We start from the raw sequence: 21,830 nt of genomic DNA, 5'->3' as shown, positions 1-21,830 counted from the left end.
CACACAAGCTCCCACATAATGTACAGATCATAAGCACATATAAACATTCAGGAGTGCAGAAAATTATTGTCAATGCTGTTCCGTGATTTTGTGATTTCGTGATCAGCTTCGCCTGAGTAGAAAGACGTTGCACAGACAAGTGAGTTAAATTGTAGTTGGAATAATCTAATTGTAGGGTTTAAAAAAAAAATAATAATAATAATTTTTTCTAGTATTGTGCATTTAAAATTTAAATTGTTGCCGCTACACTCTGCTCACAAACTCTGATCCCCAAAGGTCGGGTAACAATCACATCATCAAGTTATCATGACCGCCTAAATTTCAAACAAATAACAAAGAACACAAGTTGCGTAAAATCTGCAGTTCAAATCCCAGTAGCGTGATGGAGTCTCATCCAACAAAGTGTGAACTGGATGTTAAAGTGTGCCCTCATCTAGGAGTTTGTTTACCCCATCGCAGATCTTCCTCAGGTTAAGTCTGTACTCTTCAGATTGGCCGTACAGCTGGGTCAGGAAATCCACATCTGCGAAATGGTTGAAAACGTGGTCGATCCTTGCGTGGGAGCGCATGGTCAAGTGGTGCTCCACCAGCTCATGGAGAAGGTCCCTACATTCCATCAGCAGCTCGGAAAGAATGCCACGATCGAATGTGTACTCCACCTCGTAAAAGCTCACCACTGTCATGGCCGCCTGGTTCATCTTCTTTTTGAAGCGCTCGACGGTCTCCATCTCATCAGGACTGAACTGGTGGTTTCGATAGAGAATGCCAATCTTCAGGGCGATCTTGATGACATCTTTGATGATCTTGTGGGCTTCTTTCTTGCTCTTGGTGTATTCACGACTGGCCTTGTAGAGTTCATCCAGAATCTCGCTGCTGGTATCGTCCGTGAGAAGGTTTGCCACAGCCATGGTGGCCATTTTACTTAAGATCTTCTTTTGGGCCTGAAGGGCCAAACTCTTGGAGTTGAAGCTCTCTTGACCTATACAAACAAAGAAAACATAAAGTTAGCCACTCCAATATTTGTTTTCCTCTCTCTCTCACGTAAGTCAGTTTGAATGTCAGCAATGTTCAATTTTCAATAGAACATTTTTCTGTAAATGGGCTACAGTGTTTTGAGTAACTAGGTCAAGGGCATCAACAGACATCTCTGTCAATATGATAACATGCTGAAAGGCTTCAAATATAAAACATTCCATCTGCCTTTCCTGTATTTTTGTGATAACCTCTATTCAGTTCTTGTTGAATGAAATGTTCTAGCATTTTTAAAAGACTGAAACATTCCTTTGATGTTGAGTTTTGTATTGCAGTCCATCTTCGCTCTTTTCATTTTAAATCTGAATGATGCACATAGTATTGATTTACATATTAGCATTGATGTTTTTTTCTTCTATAAGTTGAGCTGATTTACTACAAAACAAGCATGGAAAAGTAGATGGAAAAATAAGAGTTCTTAGTGACATCAGAAAAAAGAGCAAACAATTTCAGGCTTAGCAAGTTGGTACTGGAAGTATAATTATTGGAAATATAATTTATTTATCAGGTTGTGCAGTTATAAAAGTTAATTAGAAAAGGTTTAGTATCACATTGACCAAGGCAACTGATTTTATGTAATACAATGACATTTACATTTTTTTAAAGGGATTTTATTGAGTATGTAAGTGTGTCACCATAACTGTATGGTGTGTAAACAGATTGCAGCAAAGCTGTTGATTTGCTAATGATTTATACAGGTGTCTAATGGACAGTGATAATATTAGCACAAGCTGTTAGTAAGACTGGAGAGACTGTGCTGTTTAACACAACGTGGGCAGTACCCAGAGTTTCAGTGTGTTCATTCTGCTGAGGTTTGCTGTCTCTTTGATCTGGCGTTGTAGCGGTGGAAACTGCACGTTCAGTAACTCAATAATAAGATTTGGGCAAAAAACAGGACAATGAAAAGAAATGGATTCCATAGAGAGTTTATGAATCTTAGGGGGCTTTCACACCTGCCTCATTTAGTTCGGTTGAATCATACCAGAGTTAGTTTCCCCTTTGGTGCGGTTCGTTTGGGCAGGTGTGAAAGCAGCAATCGCACTCGGGTGCGCACCAAAGGTGGACCAAACAAGAGTACCGAGACCTGCTTGAAGAGGTGGTCTCGGTACACTTTCAAACGAACTCTGGAGTGATTCGTTTGTGGTGAGAACGTGATCCGACCTCGAACAGACCCAACTGCAAAAAGTACTGATCATTTTTGGACTAAACCAGCTGTCGTAGTCAGCTGCGCTGTGCATTATGGGATGAGGAAGTGTTTGTTGACAGTTTGCACTTTAGCTTGGCAGCTCATGGACAAACTCCAAGTTTGTCCATGAGCTGCCAAACTAAAGTGAGGAGGTGCGGAGCCTCATAGAAATTTGGTCTGATGACCATGAGCATGTCAGAGTTAAGAAGAATTAATGCACGCCTCCACTTGAAGTCACGAGCGATGCCCGCTCGCCGTTTGCAGGTTATTAGAAACGTTGTTTTCAAGTCTTATTCGCGCTTCATTGTAGAAATGTATTGTTTGCATATTGTGGTGTATACAAACAATGTAATAGATTATGGCCAGGGACAAAACCAGCCTCCGCAGTCGTCTCTCCATAGTGCTGTCTCCGTGTTGTTTGCTGGCTTTTACTCTTATGTTGGAATTTTCCCGCACGTAAATTCTGACCAATCGAAAAGCAGTTTAGGAAATACGTCATGGCCAATGAGTGATGTGGATGTTGTCATGTGACCAGTGCCGCTGCTAGCCATTTTGGTTACCTAAGCATAATTCCTTTATGATGCCCCCCACCCCGACACAGAGAAGAAAAAAAAACGTTCGCCCACGCAAACAACCAGAAAGGACCATCCGGCATGGGGGGGATGCCGGATGGTCCTTTCTAGACTAGACTAGAGCAATTATTAAATATCTTTCTTGTTCCCCCTGTTTTGTTACATATACATGGCTAAAATGTGGCTAATATTTCTATAGGCTAATGAAATAATACCGGCATTTAAAATAAAAAAAATAATTAGGCTATTTTTGGTGCCCCCTCAGCAATTGGTGCCCTACGCACAGTGCGTGATACGCGTGGTGGGAGCGGCAGCGCTGCATGTGACTGCGTTTTGGTTCGTTTCAACTGGTTCGGACCAAAGCAATCAGTGTGGTGTGAAAAGGAACCAAAAAAACGTAAAAATGCTATAATGAAAGTGAAAGTGAAGTGACATTCAGCCAAGTATGGTGACCCATACTCAGAATTTGTGCTCTGCATTTAACCCATCCGAAATGCACACACACAGAGCAGTGAACACACACACACAGAGCAGTGAACACACACACACACACACTGTGAGCACACACCCGGAGCAGTGGGCAGCCATTTATGCTGCGGCGCCCGGGGAGCAGTTGGGGGTTCGATGCCTTGCTCAAGGACACCTAAGTCGTGGTATTGAAGGTGGAGAGAGAGCTTTTTCATGCACTCCCCCCACCCACAATTCCATCCGGCCCGAGACTAGAACTCACAACCCTTCGATTGGGAGTCCAACCCTCTAACCATTAGGCCACGAACAATTGTTTGCCCTTGGTTCGGATCAGTTGAACCGAACTAGAGATGTGAAAGCACCTTTATGTTGGATTTCTTGACAACTAGTATGAATATGAATAATGTTTCCTACAGAGTTTTGTCCCCCTTTCACTATATGGATTTGAGGATTTATTAAATGGAATTTTTTTTTAAGAATATTTCATTTTGCTTCCTCAATAACCACCCTGACAGAATCAGGTAGTTAATTTAGTGAGTTTTTTTTTTTCTGACTGATTCAAACATTTTATTAAAAGAACCAGCTCATACAAGTCATTTGTTGGTGAATCAGAATACACTGTTCAGGTTGTGTTTTTCCATTCGGTTTCATTTTATTTGTATACAGTTCGGACTACAAGCTAAAATTTCTGCAATATAGATCCAGCAGGGGTGAAGAGCAGTACAGGAAACACTTTAAACACATACATTTCTGAGGAAGTACACACTCAAATGCCTCACAGAAGTTTTTTTAAGAGAACTCATGATAGTGTACTGCAGAAATGTTTTCCGTCCTACCATGTTCCTCTTTTTGTACTTTTGTGCTGCATTTTTGCATCACCCATGATAGACTTTTACATTTGAGTTCATCCATCACGTCCATCATGATGTTCAATATGATATCTCATGGCTTTGTGAGATGCACATGTGGGTTTATCTTGGGCTGAGCTGGTGAGATGGCAGATGGAGGAGGGAATTATTTTGTCATATTTATCTGTAGGAGGCGTGGGCAATCTGAGTGCAAATTTTATTTAGATACCTCCTATAGTTCAAATGACATACTACAGCCGTGATTAACAGAAAAAAAAAAAGAAATCCAGAAAATCAGTTTCTTCCTGTACTCCTCTGCAGAGAGCTGTTGCTCTCGTTTACTGCCTCACACAAATCACAGTTATATGTCAGTGGGGTGGTCTGGAAAATACGTCATTTGAGAATGCCACTGAATGCCACAGAATGGCACTTGAATGCCACACAAACGCCCGACCCGGACCCCGGTCTCTCTTACTTCATGTATAGAGAGCCAGAGTGAAGTTGACCTCTATGTGCACACGTCCAGCTGCCAGGTGAGATAGAGTGACCTCGATCTGATCTTGGAGGCATGACCTTTAGCTAGTGTCTCTGACAGGAATTATGATGTTCACCCTGAATGACAAACTGGTTTATGTAATGTAAGCTGTAGCTCAGCTTGTAGTACATGACACTAGCTACAATGAGGTCATGGGCTTGATTCTCTAGCATACTTAAATAAATGAAAAAATCTCATTGAAATAATACACTTTTAAGTTTACAATTCAATTAAAATGTATTATAGTTTAATTTTATATTATTATATATTATATTTATATAAATGGTAGTATTAAATTCATAAATGTTATATATGTTAATAACATTAAATGTTAATACAATTTGTTGATATTTTGAGTGTGTTTTTTTTTTTTACTCAAGTCAAAATTAAGTACATCCCCATGTATAATTTCATAATTGCTTTTGAAATATGGTTAAAGTGTACTGTTGAATGTATTGACAAGTATTTATTGTAAAGTAAAATATACATTTATTACAATTTAGTACATTTAAAATGCAATCTTTAAATGTAATATCAAATAACACACTGTAGTTCAAATTATGATAAAGTATTTGACGTGCTTTAGTATGTTGGTTAACACATCAAAATAAATGTACTTCTTTAAAGAAGAGCAAAAGATTTTTAAAACAATAATTTAAAATGTACTATAAGGAAACACTTTTAGTTTTACATTATTACAAACTGCACATTTTTGAAGTGTATTGAAGTGTATAAAATTAAAGTCCAAGGGCACCTAGATCGTACCAAAAGGGCACTTTGGCATCATCGATTAAAGGGTCAGGGTCTCGAGTAGGAAATACTGCTGCTGCACATATAACATGTACAACCTGTCCTCCAACCAACACACCATATGGTCTATAATAGACAACTGGATTGTTCATGATGTCATGAAAGTGAAGCCGCCACGCCGCCATAGTGGTAATCCCTAGTAATTTAATTGAATTAATAGGAAATCATAAAAACATCACCTAATAAGTCAGCTATTTTAAATCTGAAGTATCTATGTACATTCCTAAAATGCAAACACCATAGGCATGTAAACAATAATTTTTTAATGTCGGGAATTTCCACTACTTATTAAAAAGCTACATTTATTACAGTAGCGAACATCATGAACATGATAAACATTATATATATATATATATATATATATATATATATATATATATATATATAACAAATAACAAAGAGCTCATCCTGAAATCTGAAGAAAGTTTTATGCTTTGTATACACATACCTTTATTCGCCTTGTACAATTATTAATTGTATATATCATTTTGTTATTGTGTTTTTATTTGTACAGGTGCTAACTGTGACTATATATATATATATATAACAAATAACAAAGAGCTCATCCTGAAATCTGAAGAAAGATTTATGCTTTGTATACACATACCTTTATTCGCCTTGTACAATTATTAATTGTATATATAATTTTGTTATTGTGTTTTTATTTGTACAGGTGCTAACTGCAAATTTTTCAACAATAATTTAGTTACCAGCATTAATTTTGAAGCAGGTATGATTTAAACGGTGGTTAAATTAATTATTAATTTAGGATACAACTACAAGGAAACGGTAAGGCTAGTAAACATATTTGAGCAGTCTTGGAGAGTCTGAAATAGATTTTGCTCAATCAGGACAATAAAGATATACACATCATAATTTATTCAGAGAAATAACTGACTACATACAGTATGGACATAAAGCTTTATTTCAAGATAGTAAGTAAAGCTTTTCAGTTCAGTATGAAGCAATATAGAACAGAGGCTATTGTATTATTCATTGTATATTCAAATCAATTTCTGATATTAATAGGTCCATGTTTAATAATTCCTGAATAATCACGTACATAAAGAAATAGGCTATATTTTGTGTTGAATCAGTTATCTGTGTCAGCAGTGCGCAGGAGACACATCCACCTAAACGGCTTACCGTATTTTTCGGACTATAAGTCGCACCTGACTATAAGTCACATCAGTCCAAAAATACGTCATGATGAGGAAAAAAACATATATAAGTCGCATTTATTTAGACCCATGAACCAAGAGAAAACGTTACCGTCTACAGCCACGAGAGGGTGCTCTATGCTGCTCAGTGTCAGCCTACAGGAGCAATGAGAAGCATAGAGCACCATCTGGCGGCTGTAAACGGTAATGTTTTCTCTTCGTTCATTTCTCTTGGTTCATGTCAAATTAATTTTGATAAATAAGTCGCACCTGACTATAAGTCACATGACCAGCCAAACTATTAAAAAACAGTGTGACTTATAGTCCAGAAAATACGGTATATATATTGTTTATCCTGCCCAAAAAGACTATAAACATTGCAGATAACATCTGAAGTGAAAATTAATTTACATACACATAACATAAAAACGAATCCCATTTGACTGATTTGCTTCAAATCGGGTGATTTTAGGTCAGTGGTTTGCATGTGACTCCGGTAGGGATTAGTAAGATCTAACACTCTTTCCGGTGGCTTCACTGCCATGAGCGATCCAGTCATATATAGATCAATGGTCCGTTTAGGTCGTTTGTTCAAATCCCTGAAATACGAACCCAACAGAGTGTATAGTACATTTACGCCCCTATTGGCAACAGGATGTTTTCATATTAATGTTTTGTACTCTTTTATTTATGATATAATTCGGATTTTGTGTAGTTCAGTTGGTAGAGTATTGCGTTATACGGCGATATGTAATCATGTGATCATTGGTTCAATCCCAAAGAACACACATGCTCATAAAATGTATTTGCGTTATAAATCATAATTTTGCATGATTTCTGAGAGGGGTAGGTTTAGGGGTGGGGTTAGGTGTGGTCATTCGAATGAATAAGCCACCTAGTAAAATTTGTTAAATATAGCTTGTAATTGAGATGCTTGCACAAACAACCTATATAGTCGTTTTTTGTTGGAGGACAGGTCAACAAATACCATAATATATGATATTACCCCATATAAAACATACATAAAATTACCCTGTAGCAGATCTATACAGGTGGAGTGGAGGGGTTCTGAAGTGCTCTGCAACTGCTACATCAAACACGAGCCAAGTATTTGAATGTTGAGCAGCAAGCTCATTGGCTGCTGATGTGAAAAGAAACCAGTCAGCTATGCCATGTGAATGATGACGTAACTATAATTATAACCTATGGACTTTTGTTTAAATGCAGACTATAAAAAGCATTGCTGTTTTGTGAATAAGAAGTAGCAAATTAACAAAAGATTCATATTGCAGTGATCATATTTGTGTTTCTAGTGAAGTGATCTTGGTTGGCATCTAATGCTGGCATCACTTTAAGGTGTTATATAATGAAAATCTGATTTTTCTGGGTTTAAGTGCTATAACTTTGTTTTGGTAAGCCTTTCTCTGCAAACATCTGAAATAAAACAGTGGGTCCCTTTGTGACATGGCAAAGGGATCTCATTATAATATTACACGTTTCCACTCACGGCACCGCCATTCTTGTTTTCGCAAGTGACAACAGTGTGCCAGTTCTAGCTCCATGGCAAAAGTTCACGCAAAGCATGCTAACTGTTCTATCGTTAGCTGCACAGATGAGCACAGATGAGTCCCAGTCTCAGTTTTTGTAACTCATCTGTTTTTTTAACAAACTTTTGTGTATTTGACAGTTTAAGTGCAATAAGACATGAAGATAATTTAATGTAGTACTCACATGCCATGTGGCGGATACTTTCTGTGTGTGTGCTTCCGGTGTGTGTGCTTAGAAAGCACTATATCAGAAGTTTAAACTAATATGGTTTTAAAACATATGATTTCTGTCCGATAGACATGATAATCAAAAACAAACAATGGTCTTTTTTTTAAGAGTATCTGACATATGAGCTGTATATATTATATAGCTATATAAAAGATGTTCCTTTCGAAATAAATGGGTATGATACACTGGGTCATACTGTACTTGGCCACACATCACTTCACTCATATGACTGTAAGTAATGGCCTGTGGTTTGACTCAAATGTTCATTCAGTAGCCATTTTATACAGATTTTGTCTGTGACTCATATGTGAGTTGTTTAAATGATTAATTAAAAGAACCTGCTCATTTAAATATTTGGTTTGTAATTTAAACTATAATGAAGGCACTGTGTTTGATGTTCTGTACAAACAGGCAGCACAAAACATGTTCTGCCTTTCTATATTTTCCACTGTATTTTTTTTTCGTGGGGCCAGAAAATGCAGATTAACCAACACAGAGTTTTCCAAAGCCAGATCTTAAACTAATAAACTTAAACTATTTTTAAACTGCCAGGCTCTGAAACCCCTGGCAGTTGGTTTTGCAGTACACAGGGATTTGACTGTTTCTGCATCTATGTCAGCGCTGATGTTTGTTGTTGTTGTGAATCGAGGCTTTGTTTGGCATCTCTCTCTGTCATTATGTAAAGTCAGTGAGTGACAGACACGACCTGTGGCATCAACAAACGCCAGACCAACCAGACACTGACCCACTAAACAGGCGTTCCTGCTCTCTCTGTTCTCTGGGCCATAAAGTTGTCAGGGGCTTTAGAGGGTCATGCAGATGAAAACAGAAAAAAAAAAAAACTGCACTCTGGAAGTGTGCAAGAGGAGTTCACTAATAATGAATTTTCGTTCAGTCACTGAGAGTAATTATGTGCATTAACTGTCTGTTGGTTTAACATAGATTTACTGAAGCAATTATGCAAAACAGGTAGAGGCATAAACAATTCCAAAATAAATGTTCACTGAAGATAGTTAGCATGTCACAGTTCTCCATTTCACTGACCAATTCTGAGTGCTAAATTGGAGAGGATGCTGTCGACTATCAAGATATTGGATATGACGGTCTTCTTCATTATCTGATGAAAAACAGCTCTTGAATTATTGATCATGTTTTAACGTACACAAAACTGTTCATCATTTGCTTTCCATCGACAATGCAAAATTAATTGCTCCATGAAATATTGCTGACTTGTGAAAAGTGAGAATGTGCTTACTGTAATTACAAATTATGATTTGTATGAAAAAGTAAGCATGAAACTGCTCCCAAACACCCTCAGTGAGGCATGAACAGGAAGGAGTGCACTGTAAGTGTAGCTTGCTGCTTAACTATTACAATGCAACATTGGAGGAACTAACCAACTTGTCATGACTGTTTCCTGAAACCATAGTAACTAAGTCACAAAATCCATCGTTTGAACCACAGTAGTTCAACAATATAAATGTGTTGTTAATGATGTCACATGTAGGTGGTGGAGTAATAACTTAATAATAATCAATTTTGTTTTGTTTTCCTTGTCATTTTGCTTTAAATTGATTGTAAATTGATTCATCAGGGGTTCCCTCTTATGCCCAATTCTGAGATTCTCTTATGCATTCATGCCTAATGCGCACTATTCAGAAACAATGTTGATATGCTTTAATATATAGACTAAAATATATTCAAAAGTAAAGACACATTCTTAGGGGATTGTTCTAACTTTCCCACTATAATTCGCCCCCGCTTTTGATTATATTTGATTAACAATGCTTTGGGAAAATGCACCCCTGATCATATGAAAATTGGGATTTAGATTGTATATACTGTTCTGCAATTCAGACCCTTCTTATTCACTTCATAATTCACAATTGTGGGCTTATTTCATGCAATTGTGTGAAAAATTCAGAAATGAAAGAAGTAAGCTTGCAATTGTGAGATAAAAAGTTGTGAGATAAAGGTAATCGCCATTATCTTTTTTATCTGGTGGAAAAAGGCTTCCATAGTAAACAGCTTCCTCCACAACATAATTTGCTGTAAAACTGCTGCTGTAATGAACATGATATCTGATGACTACTTCACTTCAATAATGACAAGCTAAAATATATAAATTGAATTCCCCATGTCATAGTAACAAGAAACTATGGTATACCAGCAACACTGAATATTATAGCAGTAAAGTTATAATCTCTTAACAAGTGGCTTGTGTATTTTTCTGTCATAATAGGGTATTGGTTTCCTGCTATCCCTGTCTATTGTTTGGAACACATGAAGACAACTGGAGGAGGAGAATGAGGACAGGGAATGCTCCAGCAGCCTACATGGCCTCCACACACTCACCAAGCAAAACCTGCTTAAAACTGATTTGTTTACATCCGACCAATTAAAAAAAACTAACCAATTATTCTCCTCTGACCACATTGTTTTCTGCTGTCTTCCCCAGACTGTGTTTATTGTGTTCAGGCTATTGCTGTGGTGTGCAGAGATCAGATGCTGGTTGAAACGAAGTAAAATTAATAACTCTGTATGATTTTGATATGTAAAGTATTTGGTCATTATTTTAACATACAAATGCTGGTCAGTACATTCAGCAGTACACTTTAACAATATTTAAAGGACAAGATTATAAATAATTATGAAATGACATATGAAGATGTACTTAAGTGGGTCAAAAATCACTCTGAAGTGTATTTTTTTTTTTTTTTACTTAATTGCAATTAACATGTATTTACGTAAGTGTCCAAAAGCATAACATTCAGTTCGAACTTAAGTATATTCTTTAAGATTACATTATTTCCATAATATGTACTCTTTTTAAAAGTGCACTTCTTTTTCAATATCATACCTGTCCAATAGCTGTTTTGTCTTGTTTTTGTTTGTTTTGAACTATAGCCAGTTTTATCATTTCAAAAAATGTGTTTTTATTAAATGTTTGCAAAAGTGACAGCCAATGAATCTTTTGTGTGTTCACGTGTTTGCATATTGACCTTCAAATGAGCATCTGTAGGAAAATGAGATGGACTGGATTTAAATACAGGACACAGTTTTCTTTGTATGCTAGACATGTTTATGTTGCACAAAGAGATTTATGGCTTATGTAATACTTTTTGAAGTATACAGGACTTGAGCCAAAAGATTAAACAAACTCTTAGACAAAAATAAATAACATAATATTTTTATTTTCCCTTCAAGATTTTCCGCTCTGTGCCATGTCAAATACTTTCATGAAGGGTATCCCGGTCTTAGAGGGAGATGTTATTTCTCATGGGATGCTCTTTCAAAGGTCAGGAAACTTACTGAACATTTCAGTTGTTTCATTGAAGTTTCAACTCTTTGACTGTAGACTTTGTAGATTTGGTAGCTTGGTAGTTCTTTACCAGACTTGCATGGACTTTTTTGTGGCCTCTGCTTATCATAAAGCACTATGGTATCAGATAGTAATACAATGTCACTTTGATATACTGTATATCATGGTATTTCATATGGTATTTACATGGTACTTCAAGGAATCCCTTGTGAAAAAGAAGTGTGCTTAATTGCTTTGAATGTGCACTTGTAGTGTATTTCAAATCGTAGATGTATATTCTTAAACTACAGTAGTTGCAGATAATATACTGTTAGTAAAATAAAGACCACTCAAGTGTATTTTAGGATACTTAAAGGGCCTGTCTAAATACCCACACTTGGAGTCTTTGGACTTGACCATCAACTGAGCATGAAGACCACAAGTGTGCGTAGATCTTTTCATAACCTGATAGGACACAATTATATGTGGTAAAAATACAAGTGTTTACAGAGCTCTATTTTGATTTTCAATATTTTGTACTTTAAAATAAACTTCTAAATGTCTGCTCAGTACTCCCTATAACTGATGACATGATTTAATAACTATTTAAGCTATGGTGCTTCTAATTAAGTGATAAAAGCAGTTGTAAATGTACAAAATACGCAGCCATCTTTTCCATTTTTACCATCTTTGCATTAATAAACTGTGCAACACCTCATGTTTCACTACCAAATTATAAGTAATATCTAATTATTATTCAAATGTAACTTACACTAGAAAGGTTTCCATGACAACCCACAAGATCTCGGCAAAAAGTCTCATGACAGCTTAGTTGAAGACACTTCATTTTTGGCAATTCTATCGACTTAATTGCACAGACACTATTGAAAGAGAACTGAATGACATCATCAGCAATGAACTGACTTTAGCTGAGAAACTGACAGTTTACTATTGTTCTCTTTTTAGAACTGCATTACAGCAGAATTGAGTTTTGTTTAGATTATCGACACTATTTTTTTGTTTAACACTGTAAACCTTCTTTGACACCATTTTAATGGAATAAAGCGATACATAAATAAAAGTGACTCGACTTGACAGCAGAAAGTCTCTCTCAGAAGCAGTATTCGAGATGGTGGATTTAATGGCTATAATGTGCGTTAAGGGCACTGCGCTTTGTGTTTTCAAGACTTGGGACAGTCTTGCGCACTTAGATTGCAAGTGTAGGTATGTGTACAGGCCCAAAATTTCTTAACACACTAATTGCACTTTGTCAAATTAATGTCAAATTAAAAGTTTACCTTAAACTACTTTAATTAAGTTGTTTTAATAATACTTAAGTGGGTCGAAAAGGTTACCTAAAGTTCAGCTAATTGTATTTAAATTTTAAACCATAAAACATTTTCATTTATTAACATGCAATTAACTGTCCAAAAACATTACATTCAGTTATTTTAAATTGTATTAATTACATAATAAGTACTCTTTTTAAAAGTTTTACCATGGAAACATCATCCCATACCAGTCCAAAAACACTGCACTACTGTAGTACCATGTCGAAACCCTTATACCATGGTACATTTTGATAGTTTTTTTGTGTCATATCTGCAGTTGGTATGAGTTCAGACTGATAATCTGGATAATAAAGATTGCAGTGTTTCTCAGTGGACAAGCAATGAGCCTGGGGCATTCCACTACCCATAATCCTCCTGTCATACCAATCATTTATGATGGGGACACAGAAAGAGAACTGCTAATGACTACTGTGGTGTCACAACATCACACTTAAATTCACTTGACAAGCTCGCAGCTCCAGATTCGAGAAGTGGTACAAATGGCTGCAGGGGGAGTGAGTGTGTTTGTGCGTGCGATTGACACAAGCTTGTCACAGTGTGTGTGAACCACAAATAGACATTATTAGGGGTTATTTTTGGTGTGTGTGTATATTAGGGGGTGGGAATGGTGAGCGTGTTTGTGTCTCTGGAGGGCTTGCTCTAGAATCAATGTAAATTTAATCAGCATTGTCAGCGTAGTCAGTTTATTGACTGATGAAGGAAACATGCAAAATAAAGCATAAAATATCGTATTGTAAATGTAATTTAGTTGGTATTATTAGAAAACAAACTTATTTTAGTGTGGTATATACATTGGGTACGGAAAGTATTCAGACCCTCTTAAATTTTTCACTCTGTGTTTCAGCCATTTGCTAAAATCATTGAAGTAAAAAAAAATTCTGCATTAATGTACACACAACACCCCATATTAACAGAAAAACACAGAATTGTTGACATTTTTGCAGATTTATTAAAAAAGAAAAACTTAAATATCACATGGTCCTAAGTATTCAGACCCTTTGCTGTGAGTGACTTTCATATATTTAACTCAGGTGCTGTCCATTTCTTCCGATCATCCTTGAGATGGTTCTGCACCTTCATTTGAGTCCAGCTGTGTTTGATTATACTGATTGGACTTGATTAGGAAAGCCACACACCTGTCTATATAAGACCTTACAGCTCACAGAGCATGTCAGAACAAATGAGAATCATGAGGTCAAAGGAGCTGCCTGAAGAGCTCAGAGACAGAACTGTGGCAAGGCACAGATCTGGCCAAGGTTACAAAAACATTTCTGCTGCACTTAATGTTCCTAAGAGCACAGTGGCCTCCGTAATCCTTAAATGGAAGACGTTTGGGACGACCAGAACCCTTCCTAGAGCTGGCCGTCCGGCGAAACTGAGCTATCGGGGGAGAAGAGCCTTGATGAGAGTTAAAGAAGAACCCAAAGATCACTCAGCATCTCTGGAGAGACCTGTAAATAGCTGTCCACCAACGTTTACCATCCAACCAGACAGAACTGGAGAGGATCTGCAAGGAGGAATGGCAGAGGATCCCCAAATCCAGGTGTGAAAAGGGTGTAGATCAAAAGGGTGCGTCTACATACTGAGCAAAGGGTCTGAATACTTAGGACCATGTGATATTTAAGTTTTTATTTTTTAATAAATGTGCAAAAATGTCAACAATTCTGTGTTTTTCTGCCAATATGGGCTGCTGTGTATATTAATGAGGGGAAAAAATGAACTTAAGGGGGTCTGAATACTTTCTGTACCCCTATATATATATATATATATATATTATTTTTTCATTTTATACTTTTAAATTTAGCATGTCAACTTAATGTTGACTTGACATTTAACTGAAACAAGTTTAATTTGTTTTTATTTATTAAAATATAGTTTTACCCTTTATAGTTAACAATAGCACTGACAGTACAGCACTGATTCTTTGGAGGCAAATTTGTTGCTAAAATTGACATCTTCATTCTGGGATGTCTTAAACGTGTGTGTGTGTGTGTGTGTGTTAGAGGTGGAGGAAGAGGTATGTTAGTATAGGCTATATTTATAATATTGATGGTATGTCTGCAGCTAGATAAATTTGCGTGTTTATCTTTGAGGTTTGTTCAGCTGTAGCACTTTTGGAATAGGTGGAGAAGGGTAAACGATTCGATAAACAATTACGTAAAAAATATAATAATTTAAATATTGATCAAAGTTTGTTTATCTTGACCGTGGAGCAAGATTTAATCAGTAGTGAACTTCCCTACCAATCGAGCCTGCTTTTTGTTTTATCCATGACACCAAACACAAATACTCTAATGTCAGAGAATGCTGGTTTAAATTCAACCTTTTTGGACAACATGCCAGCTTTGGATGAGTGTGTGTGTTTCGTGCATTCATGAGGATTTTATTTATTTTTAGGGTGAGGTAACAGTATTTATAAAAGCAATAGAAGTCTATGAAATGTCCCCATTTAGATAGTTAAGTGTGTGTGTACAGTACACACACAGAGGGAGGGGATGTTAATCAGATGCAACATCTTGCGGTGTTTAATTTAATATTGGTGCGGAAAGTATATTCTGCCAGTGATTTTATTACAGTTTACATTTGTAAGTGTTTATATTCTCACCCACACTATCCACAATTCAGTTATAAATACACAATTCGTTTATAAATAAGGACGTTTACTTAACAAGATGTTTAACAGCTGCTGATACTTAAAATTGGAATAAACAGTGGTTCAACTCTAAAAATGACTGTCATCATTTACTCAACGTATCCATGTACTTTCTTGAGGTGAATATCTCCTGAACAGTCAGAATGACAGTTGATGAATGTGAATGTGATAACTTGTTGCTGCGACAAAACATATATATTTATCTCAAAGAAGAAATTACATGGATCGTATTTTGTGTCACTCTTTATTCACTCTGATTTTTCACAAGATTTGCAACAATTAAACATTTGTAATGATGAAATTGTACTTTAGTACATTTAAAATATATTAACGTTAAATGGAATATCAGATAACACACTACAGTTCAAATTATAATCAAGTACTTTACATATGCTTTAGTATGGTGTTCGAAATGGCATACTTGCTTACTGCTTACTGGCCAGTACACAGTGTATACTGCCTACTATTTTTTTTTTAATGAATAGTGTGTGAAACAGTATTCAATAAGCAACAAATGTTTCAGATTAGTATGCTAAAGTGTTGTCACATGACAAACCATTAATTCAGCACAGCTGCTGAGTCCGTTACCTCAGAAATAATGTACTAATTCTTTTTACAAAGGATTGTTGATTAAGGATTCATATTAGTAAACAATGCTATATTGCTCAGTTGAACTGAACTGAACTCAACTAATTAATGGACTTTACATACTGAGCAGAACTCATAATAATTATGTAATAGTTAGGTGGTAGATATTTATATTTCAGTACTATAGTACATTATAAAACAGTATGCATTAACATAGTGTGTTTAAATGATCACACTTAAAAATATTATAAAATTAATGCAACTTTATTGGGACAAATAAACCTCCCAATGGAGGCCTCGAACTCGAGTCGCTCATGTCAAAATCATTCATTAAAATCAGAGGATTTCAGTGACATTAGAGTATGTGAATGATTATTTTCATTTTTGAAACTATTTCTGTAATTTTCTTATTTCTTGTACCATAACACAACAAAGGCCGAAAATGCAATTTTCAAATGTCTGCACCTGACACAGTGACTGCACTGTTGTAATGTTTGATTTCAGGTCTGTGATCAGAGAGATCCGTTGGGATCTGACAGAGGTGTGTCACTGAGTTTAACTGGTCCACTCTGATCAGTGGGAGGACCGTTCATGCTCTGATTGGACGCAGCATTTGGAAAGAACTTGTCACATATTATCAATAGTGTTTTTTCACAGTTTATGTTTTTACAGATCTGCGATAAACCAATGAATGGTTTAGTCAGCTCAATGCAACAAACAAAGACAATGCACACACATGTACGTGTGTGCACACACACAGAGACCATCATTCTCCTGCTTGCTTGTGTGTGCTTGTATGTGTATGTGTATTCATCTAATCCATCATTTCTTGTCATGCATCGTGCTGCCTGAGAGTTCTCATTTATATAATTATATTTACCCCAACCATATCTAAATGTTAGTACCAAAGTTCAGTGTATAACAACCAATCACTTAATGTGCCTGCTGTTTATTGCCCATAGTAAACAAGCAAGAGACAGAGAGAATTAGAACAGACACAGTTTTACACGGTTGGAATATGAGTCCTTATAAGGCATTAATGTTTTTAGCATTGTATTACGTCAAGTATTACTTTTAATATTGCTCAAATGCAGGGACTATCAGTATCAATGAGATATAAAGGTCATAAATGTTTCCTCAAATTGTGCAGACTTATTTTGATTGGTCTTATGATTAAATGGATGTACTCGCTCGTCTCGCCCATCCATTGGACTGATTACACACATGGTTCAGAGCCAGTCATACTGAAGGGTGTCTTGTTACCTCGAGGAACAATGGTTACATGTGTAACCTGAGACGTTTTCTCTCAATAAACTGCTAATTTCCTGCTTATTAATAGTTCGTGAGGTAGTTGTTAAGGTTAGGTGTTGGTTCGGGTTAAGGGATCTAGAATATGGTCATGCAAAATGGCATTAATATGTGCCTAATAAGTACTAATAAACAGCCAAATGCTAGTGATATACATGCTAATAAGCAACTAGTTAATAGTGAGAATTGGACATTAAAGTAGTTAACTATAAAAAAAAATAGATTGCTGAATGCAGTGCTTCTGTGTCAGAGGCTACATGCCATTGGGTAACACATTTGCATAATGTCCGCCTATGTTCTCTGTTGGCGGCTGCAAACAACTTGACTCCGCCCTCAAATACTGTAGCTTGTTTGTGTCGTTAAAAGTTTATTTCTAGAAGATATTGTGTCCTACGCTGTGAAAGTTTTCTGGGCCATCTGACCAATAAGAGCAGAGTAGGCTCATGGAAAGGAAAGGTTTAGAAAGACTGAATCTTAGAACAGCTTCAGACAAGCGGCAGCCTTCCGGTCTCTCTCTTGAAACCAACATGGAAGTGACTTAAGCTGCAAGTCATCGACTGGTAGCTAGAGACTGGCTCCGAAAGAAGTCAATCCCATAGACCCCTACATTAAATTGCCCAACTTTACAGCAGAAAAAAAAAAAAATTATATATATATATATATATATATATATATATATATATATATATATATATATATATAATGTTTACAGTCTAGTGCAAAAAGTGGTTCTGTTCTATAGCTAATTTTGCCCTTTATGGCAATGGGAGTGGGGTGAATTTTTTGTATACCTCATCCATTTAAATTATATTTAGCCTTAAAGTTTTGCATAATTAAGGGCATGGCCATTTGAGTGACAGGTGGATTGCCTGCTTGTCGAGCTAGGCAGGTGTGGTTACAGCAACCAGGCACCTCAGCTCCACCCACGTCCCAGCTTTTTGCCCCTTTTTCGATTGTCCGGGAGTGACGTGTTGCCAAGATATCTATGGCTGTCTCTGCCCACTTTGGGCTTCAATGCTCTTCAGAATCCTACTACTGACATAATGGACACTATGTCTTTGTTTTTATATGGTCTATGCTTCAAACAAATCATTTGAGAATCGTTAGAAAATTAGGTGGTATTAAATGCACATTTTGAGAAAAAAAAGGCATCATAGGGGCACTTCAACTTTAGCTACTAAGCAACCACCTATAACCTGTATATTAGCAACCATTAATAAAACGCTACCAACCACATAGCAATGCTTTTGCAAACCCTCACATTGCACCATTGCAACAAATCTTTCAAGCAGCACTTTTCTAAAGAAAAATTAAAAACAGAATCTGTTTCATTTGTGCACTCTTTGACAGTATTGTTCTGGATTTTACACAGGATCCAGTCCTCCATACAGAGAGTTTTTGATTTTCTATGTAAACATGCACTAGATGAACATGTCTGACCACTGCTCTCGCATGTTTTGCAGCATTTTACCCAACATGGCATTATAAAAACCAACGTAAACTTTGTAATTATGTCAATTTAAGTTTTACTTTAAAGTACATTTTAAATCATTATGTTTTGATAATAAATTTCATGTTTTAAAGACATATTTGATTATAATTTTACCTGTAGTGTTAATTGTTTATAATATATAATAAATCTACTTAATGAAATTAAAGTATACTTGTAGAATTGTACAATGCAAAAACATTTTAAAACAATAGAATTATGGAAAAAAAGTCTTAAGTGGGTCAAAAAGTAAGGTGACGCATTACTGCCACACACATATTTTTTTCCCCACTCAATTATGTCGTAATAACTAGATGTTTTTTTTTTCATAAAAATGACATCTTTACTCGTAATAACGAGATGTTTTCTCGTTAAAACAACATATTTTCTCGTAAAAACTAGATGTGTTCTCGTTAAGACAACATATTTTTCTCGCTAAAATGACATGTTTTTCTCGTAATAATGACATATTATGTCCTAAAAACTATTATTATAGATGGTACATTATGTGAGCGATAATCGACTGTCCGTGCTGCTGTTGCCACAGTCTGACATAAACCAGGATCTGCATGCTGCTGAAATTATTTAAATAAAATGTTTTAAATGTATTTTAATGTAATTGTTTTAATTGTAGTGGTATGTTTATTAGGATTAATCTCCAATCTAGCTACAATATAGTGCTAACCAATAACTGCACCCATGACTTGTTTAGGCTACGATCAGATCAGTTATTTTTGAATAATCAACTCTTGGCTTTATATTTCTTTTATTTGAATGACTGAAGTTTGATTTAACAACAAATCGAAATACGAAAAAAAAAAAAATGAAATAGAGATTTTCTGATAGAAAATGTGTGTGGCAGCAATGAGTCACTGTAAAAAAGCAGTTGATAGTTCAATTTAATATACATTTAAACTATCATACATTTTCATTTCATTGCAAATAACATGCAATAAAGTGTTCGAAAAACATCACATTCAGCTTGAACTTCAGTAGTTTCCTTTAAATTATAAATACTTTTTGTAAGTATGCTAAAGTGTACTTCTTTTTCACAAAATCATCATTGCCAGTAAGTGGTTTTGTCTCTCAATAAATCTCTCTCTGTATCTGTTTTTCACATGCTGTCTGTTGCATAAGATGCAGTATAAATATATTAAAGTGTTATTTCTTCAGCTCTATTTTTTCCCTCCTCTGTGTGTGGGTGGGTGTGTGTGTGAATGTGAAGCTGTCAGCTGAGATTTTTTTCAAACACTAAAGAATTAATTAAAAAGGTGTTGAAAACACATGACTCTAGACACAACACAGACCCCTGCTCTCCTCTCAAACCCCCTCCAGAACCCAACTATTACATCTATAACACAAAAACAAATCTGCTATTTTACATAAACAGATAATGTTGAGTGTGTGCAGGTGGTGATTTGTTTTGACATTAATATATTATAAACATGAATGTAGATTGTTGTGGTCAGAAATGAAGAGGACACACATATGTCCCATAAGACCCACTGCTTGGCATTCTGGGTCAAAGTGAATTTGGATATTTGTTGCCATACACTGAATTTCTTAAAAAATTCAAATTATTACCAGTTAAACCAAGAGGCTTTGCTATTGTTCTCAACGCAGTTCCAAAAAGTGTAATGTTACTTTTAAGAAACTTTAGTTCAGTGGAAATCAACATTTGATGAGTTTTGTGGAAATATTTATATGTTGCTATTTTGAAAACACCAATGTAGCCATAAGGTTATAAGAAATGCTCTTTGTTTTCTCTATTTTCCTGCAGCAATATTTTTTTGGCCTTTATTTTATTTTTTCTATTGGAACTAATGTTTCACTAAAAAAAAAAAATATAGAAGAGCCTTACAAAATACTGCTATGATTTATGCAGTTAAGCATATTTTGGAAAGATACAAGCTAAATATTTCATACATGTCTGAATTTAGGGATTTAGAAACCCATAAAACTAGAGTGTTTGCTAGAGATTTAATTTGACTATCTATCTGTCTGTCTGTCTTTTATCGAGTGCAGCGTTAGTTCAGTCAGGCCATGGAGGCATAGGCTGCGACCAGCTGATGCGGTCAGCTGTCATCGCTCCAATCACTACCACTCTCTTATTAGACACGGGACATCACTAAGGCTTTCAAGTCTTGGCGGGCATGGACCTCACTGCTGAGAGACACTCATCTTTATAATCAGGCTACAGGATAGACGTCCAGCTGCCACAACTACATGATTATCACTGTTTGCTTTAAAGACATTAATAAGAGTCTTAATTGTCATGTATTTCCAATACCGCCAAAGATAAATTGTTCAACAAACTCAAGTAAACTTGCCAAAGTGGTTTCTGTCTGAACTTTCTTTCTGTCATGATCCAGTCTTTGAACTGCCGTTAATTCACCACACAGACTTTCACTCTACACAGTACACCCTGGACTACATTTCCCATGCTCCATTGCACCAATCACATTCACTTGATAACAATTACACAATGCTCCTGAGACCAATCACACACACACACACAAACACACAGCACAATCATCAGACATGCTTTATAAGCATTGGACTTTCCCTCTCACACTTCCGAGTATTGTTCTGCACATATCCTTCTCCTAGCGATAGCTGCGATACTACATAAGCCTTTCCATGTTTGTTTATATTTTTCATTGTCTTGTCTCTATTTCTAGTTTTCATAGTCTTGTCTCTGTTTCTAGTTTTTATAGTTTAGTCTTTTTCTTGCCTTGCCTTGTTACTCGTG

General features: G+C 36.0%; 1 protein-coding gene across 1 annotated transcript in view; it reads right to left on the bottom strand.

The window, feature by feature from the left end:
* Positions 1–220: 220 nt before the first annotated feature.
* The window catches only part of LOC113061869 (tumor necrosis factor alpha-induced protein 8-like protein 3), a 36,824-nt gene continuing 15,214 nt past the window's right edge, over positions 221–21,830 (bottom strand). Inside the window, exon 2 of the mRNA XM_026231350.1 lies at positions 221–979. Within this exon, the coding sequence (XP_026087135.1) occupies positions 417–979 (563 nt within the window). The 3' untranslated portion in view covers positions 221–416. The remainder of the gene's footprint in view (positions 980–21,830) is intronic.

This window comes from Carassius auratus, chromosome 43 (genome assembly GCF_003368295.1).
Source record: "Carassius auratus strain Wakin chromosome 43, ASM336829v1, whole genome shotgun sequence".
Taxonomy (NCBI): Eukaryota; Metazoa; Chordata; class Actinopteri; order Cypriniformes; family Cyprinidae; genus Carassius; species Carassius auratus.
The sequence above is the reverse complement of the archived record's forward strand: the minus strand, read 5'-3'. Positions and strand labels throughout refer to the sequence as shown.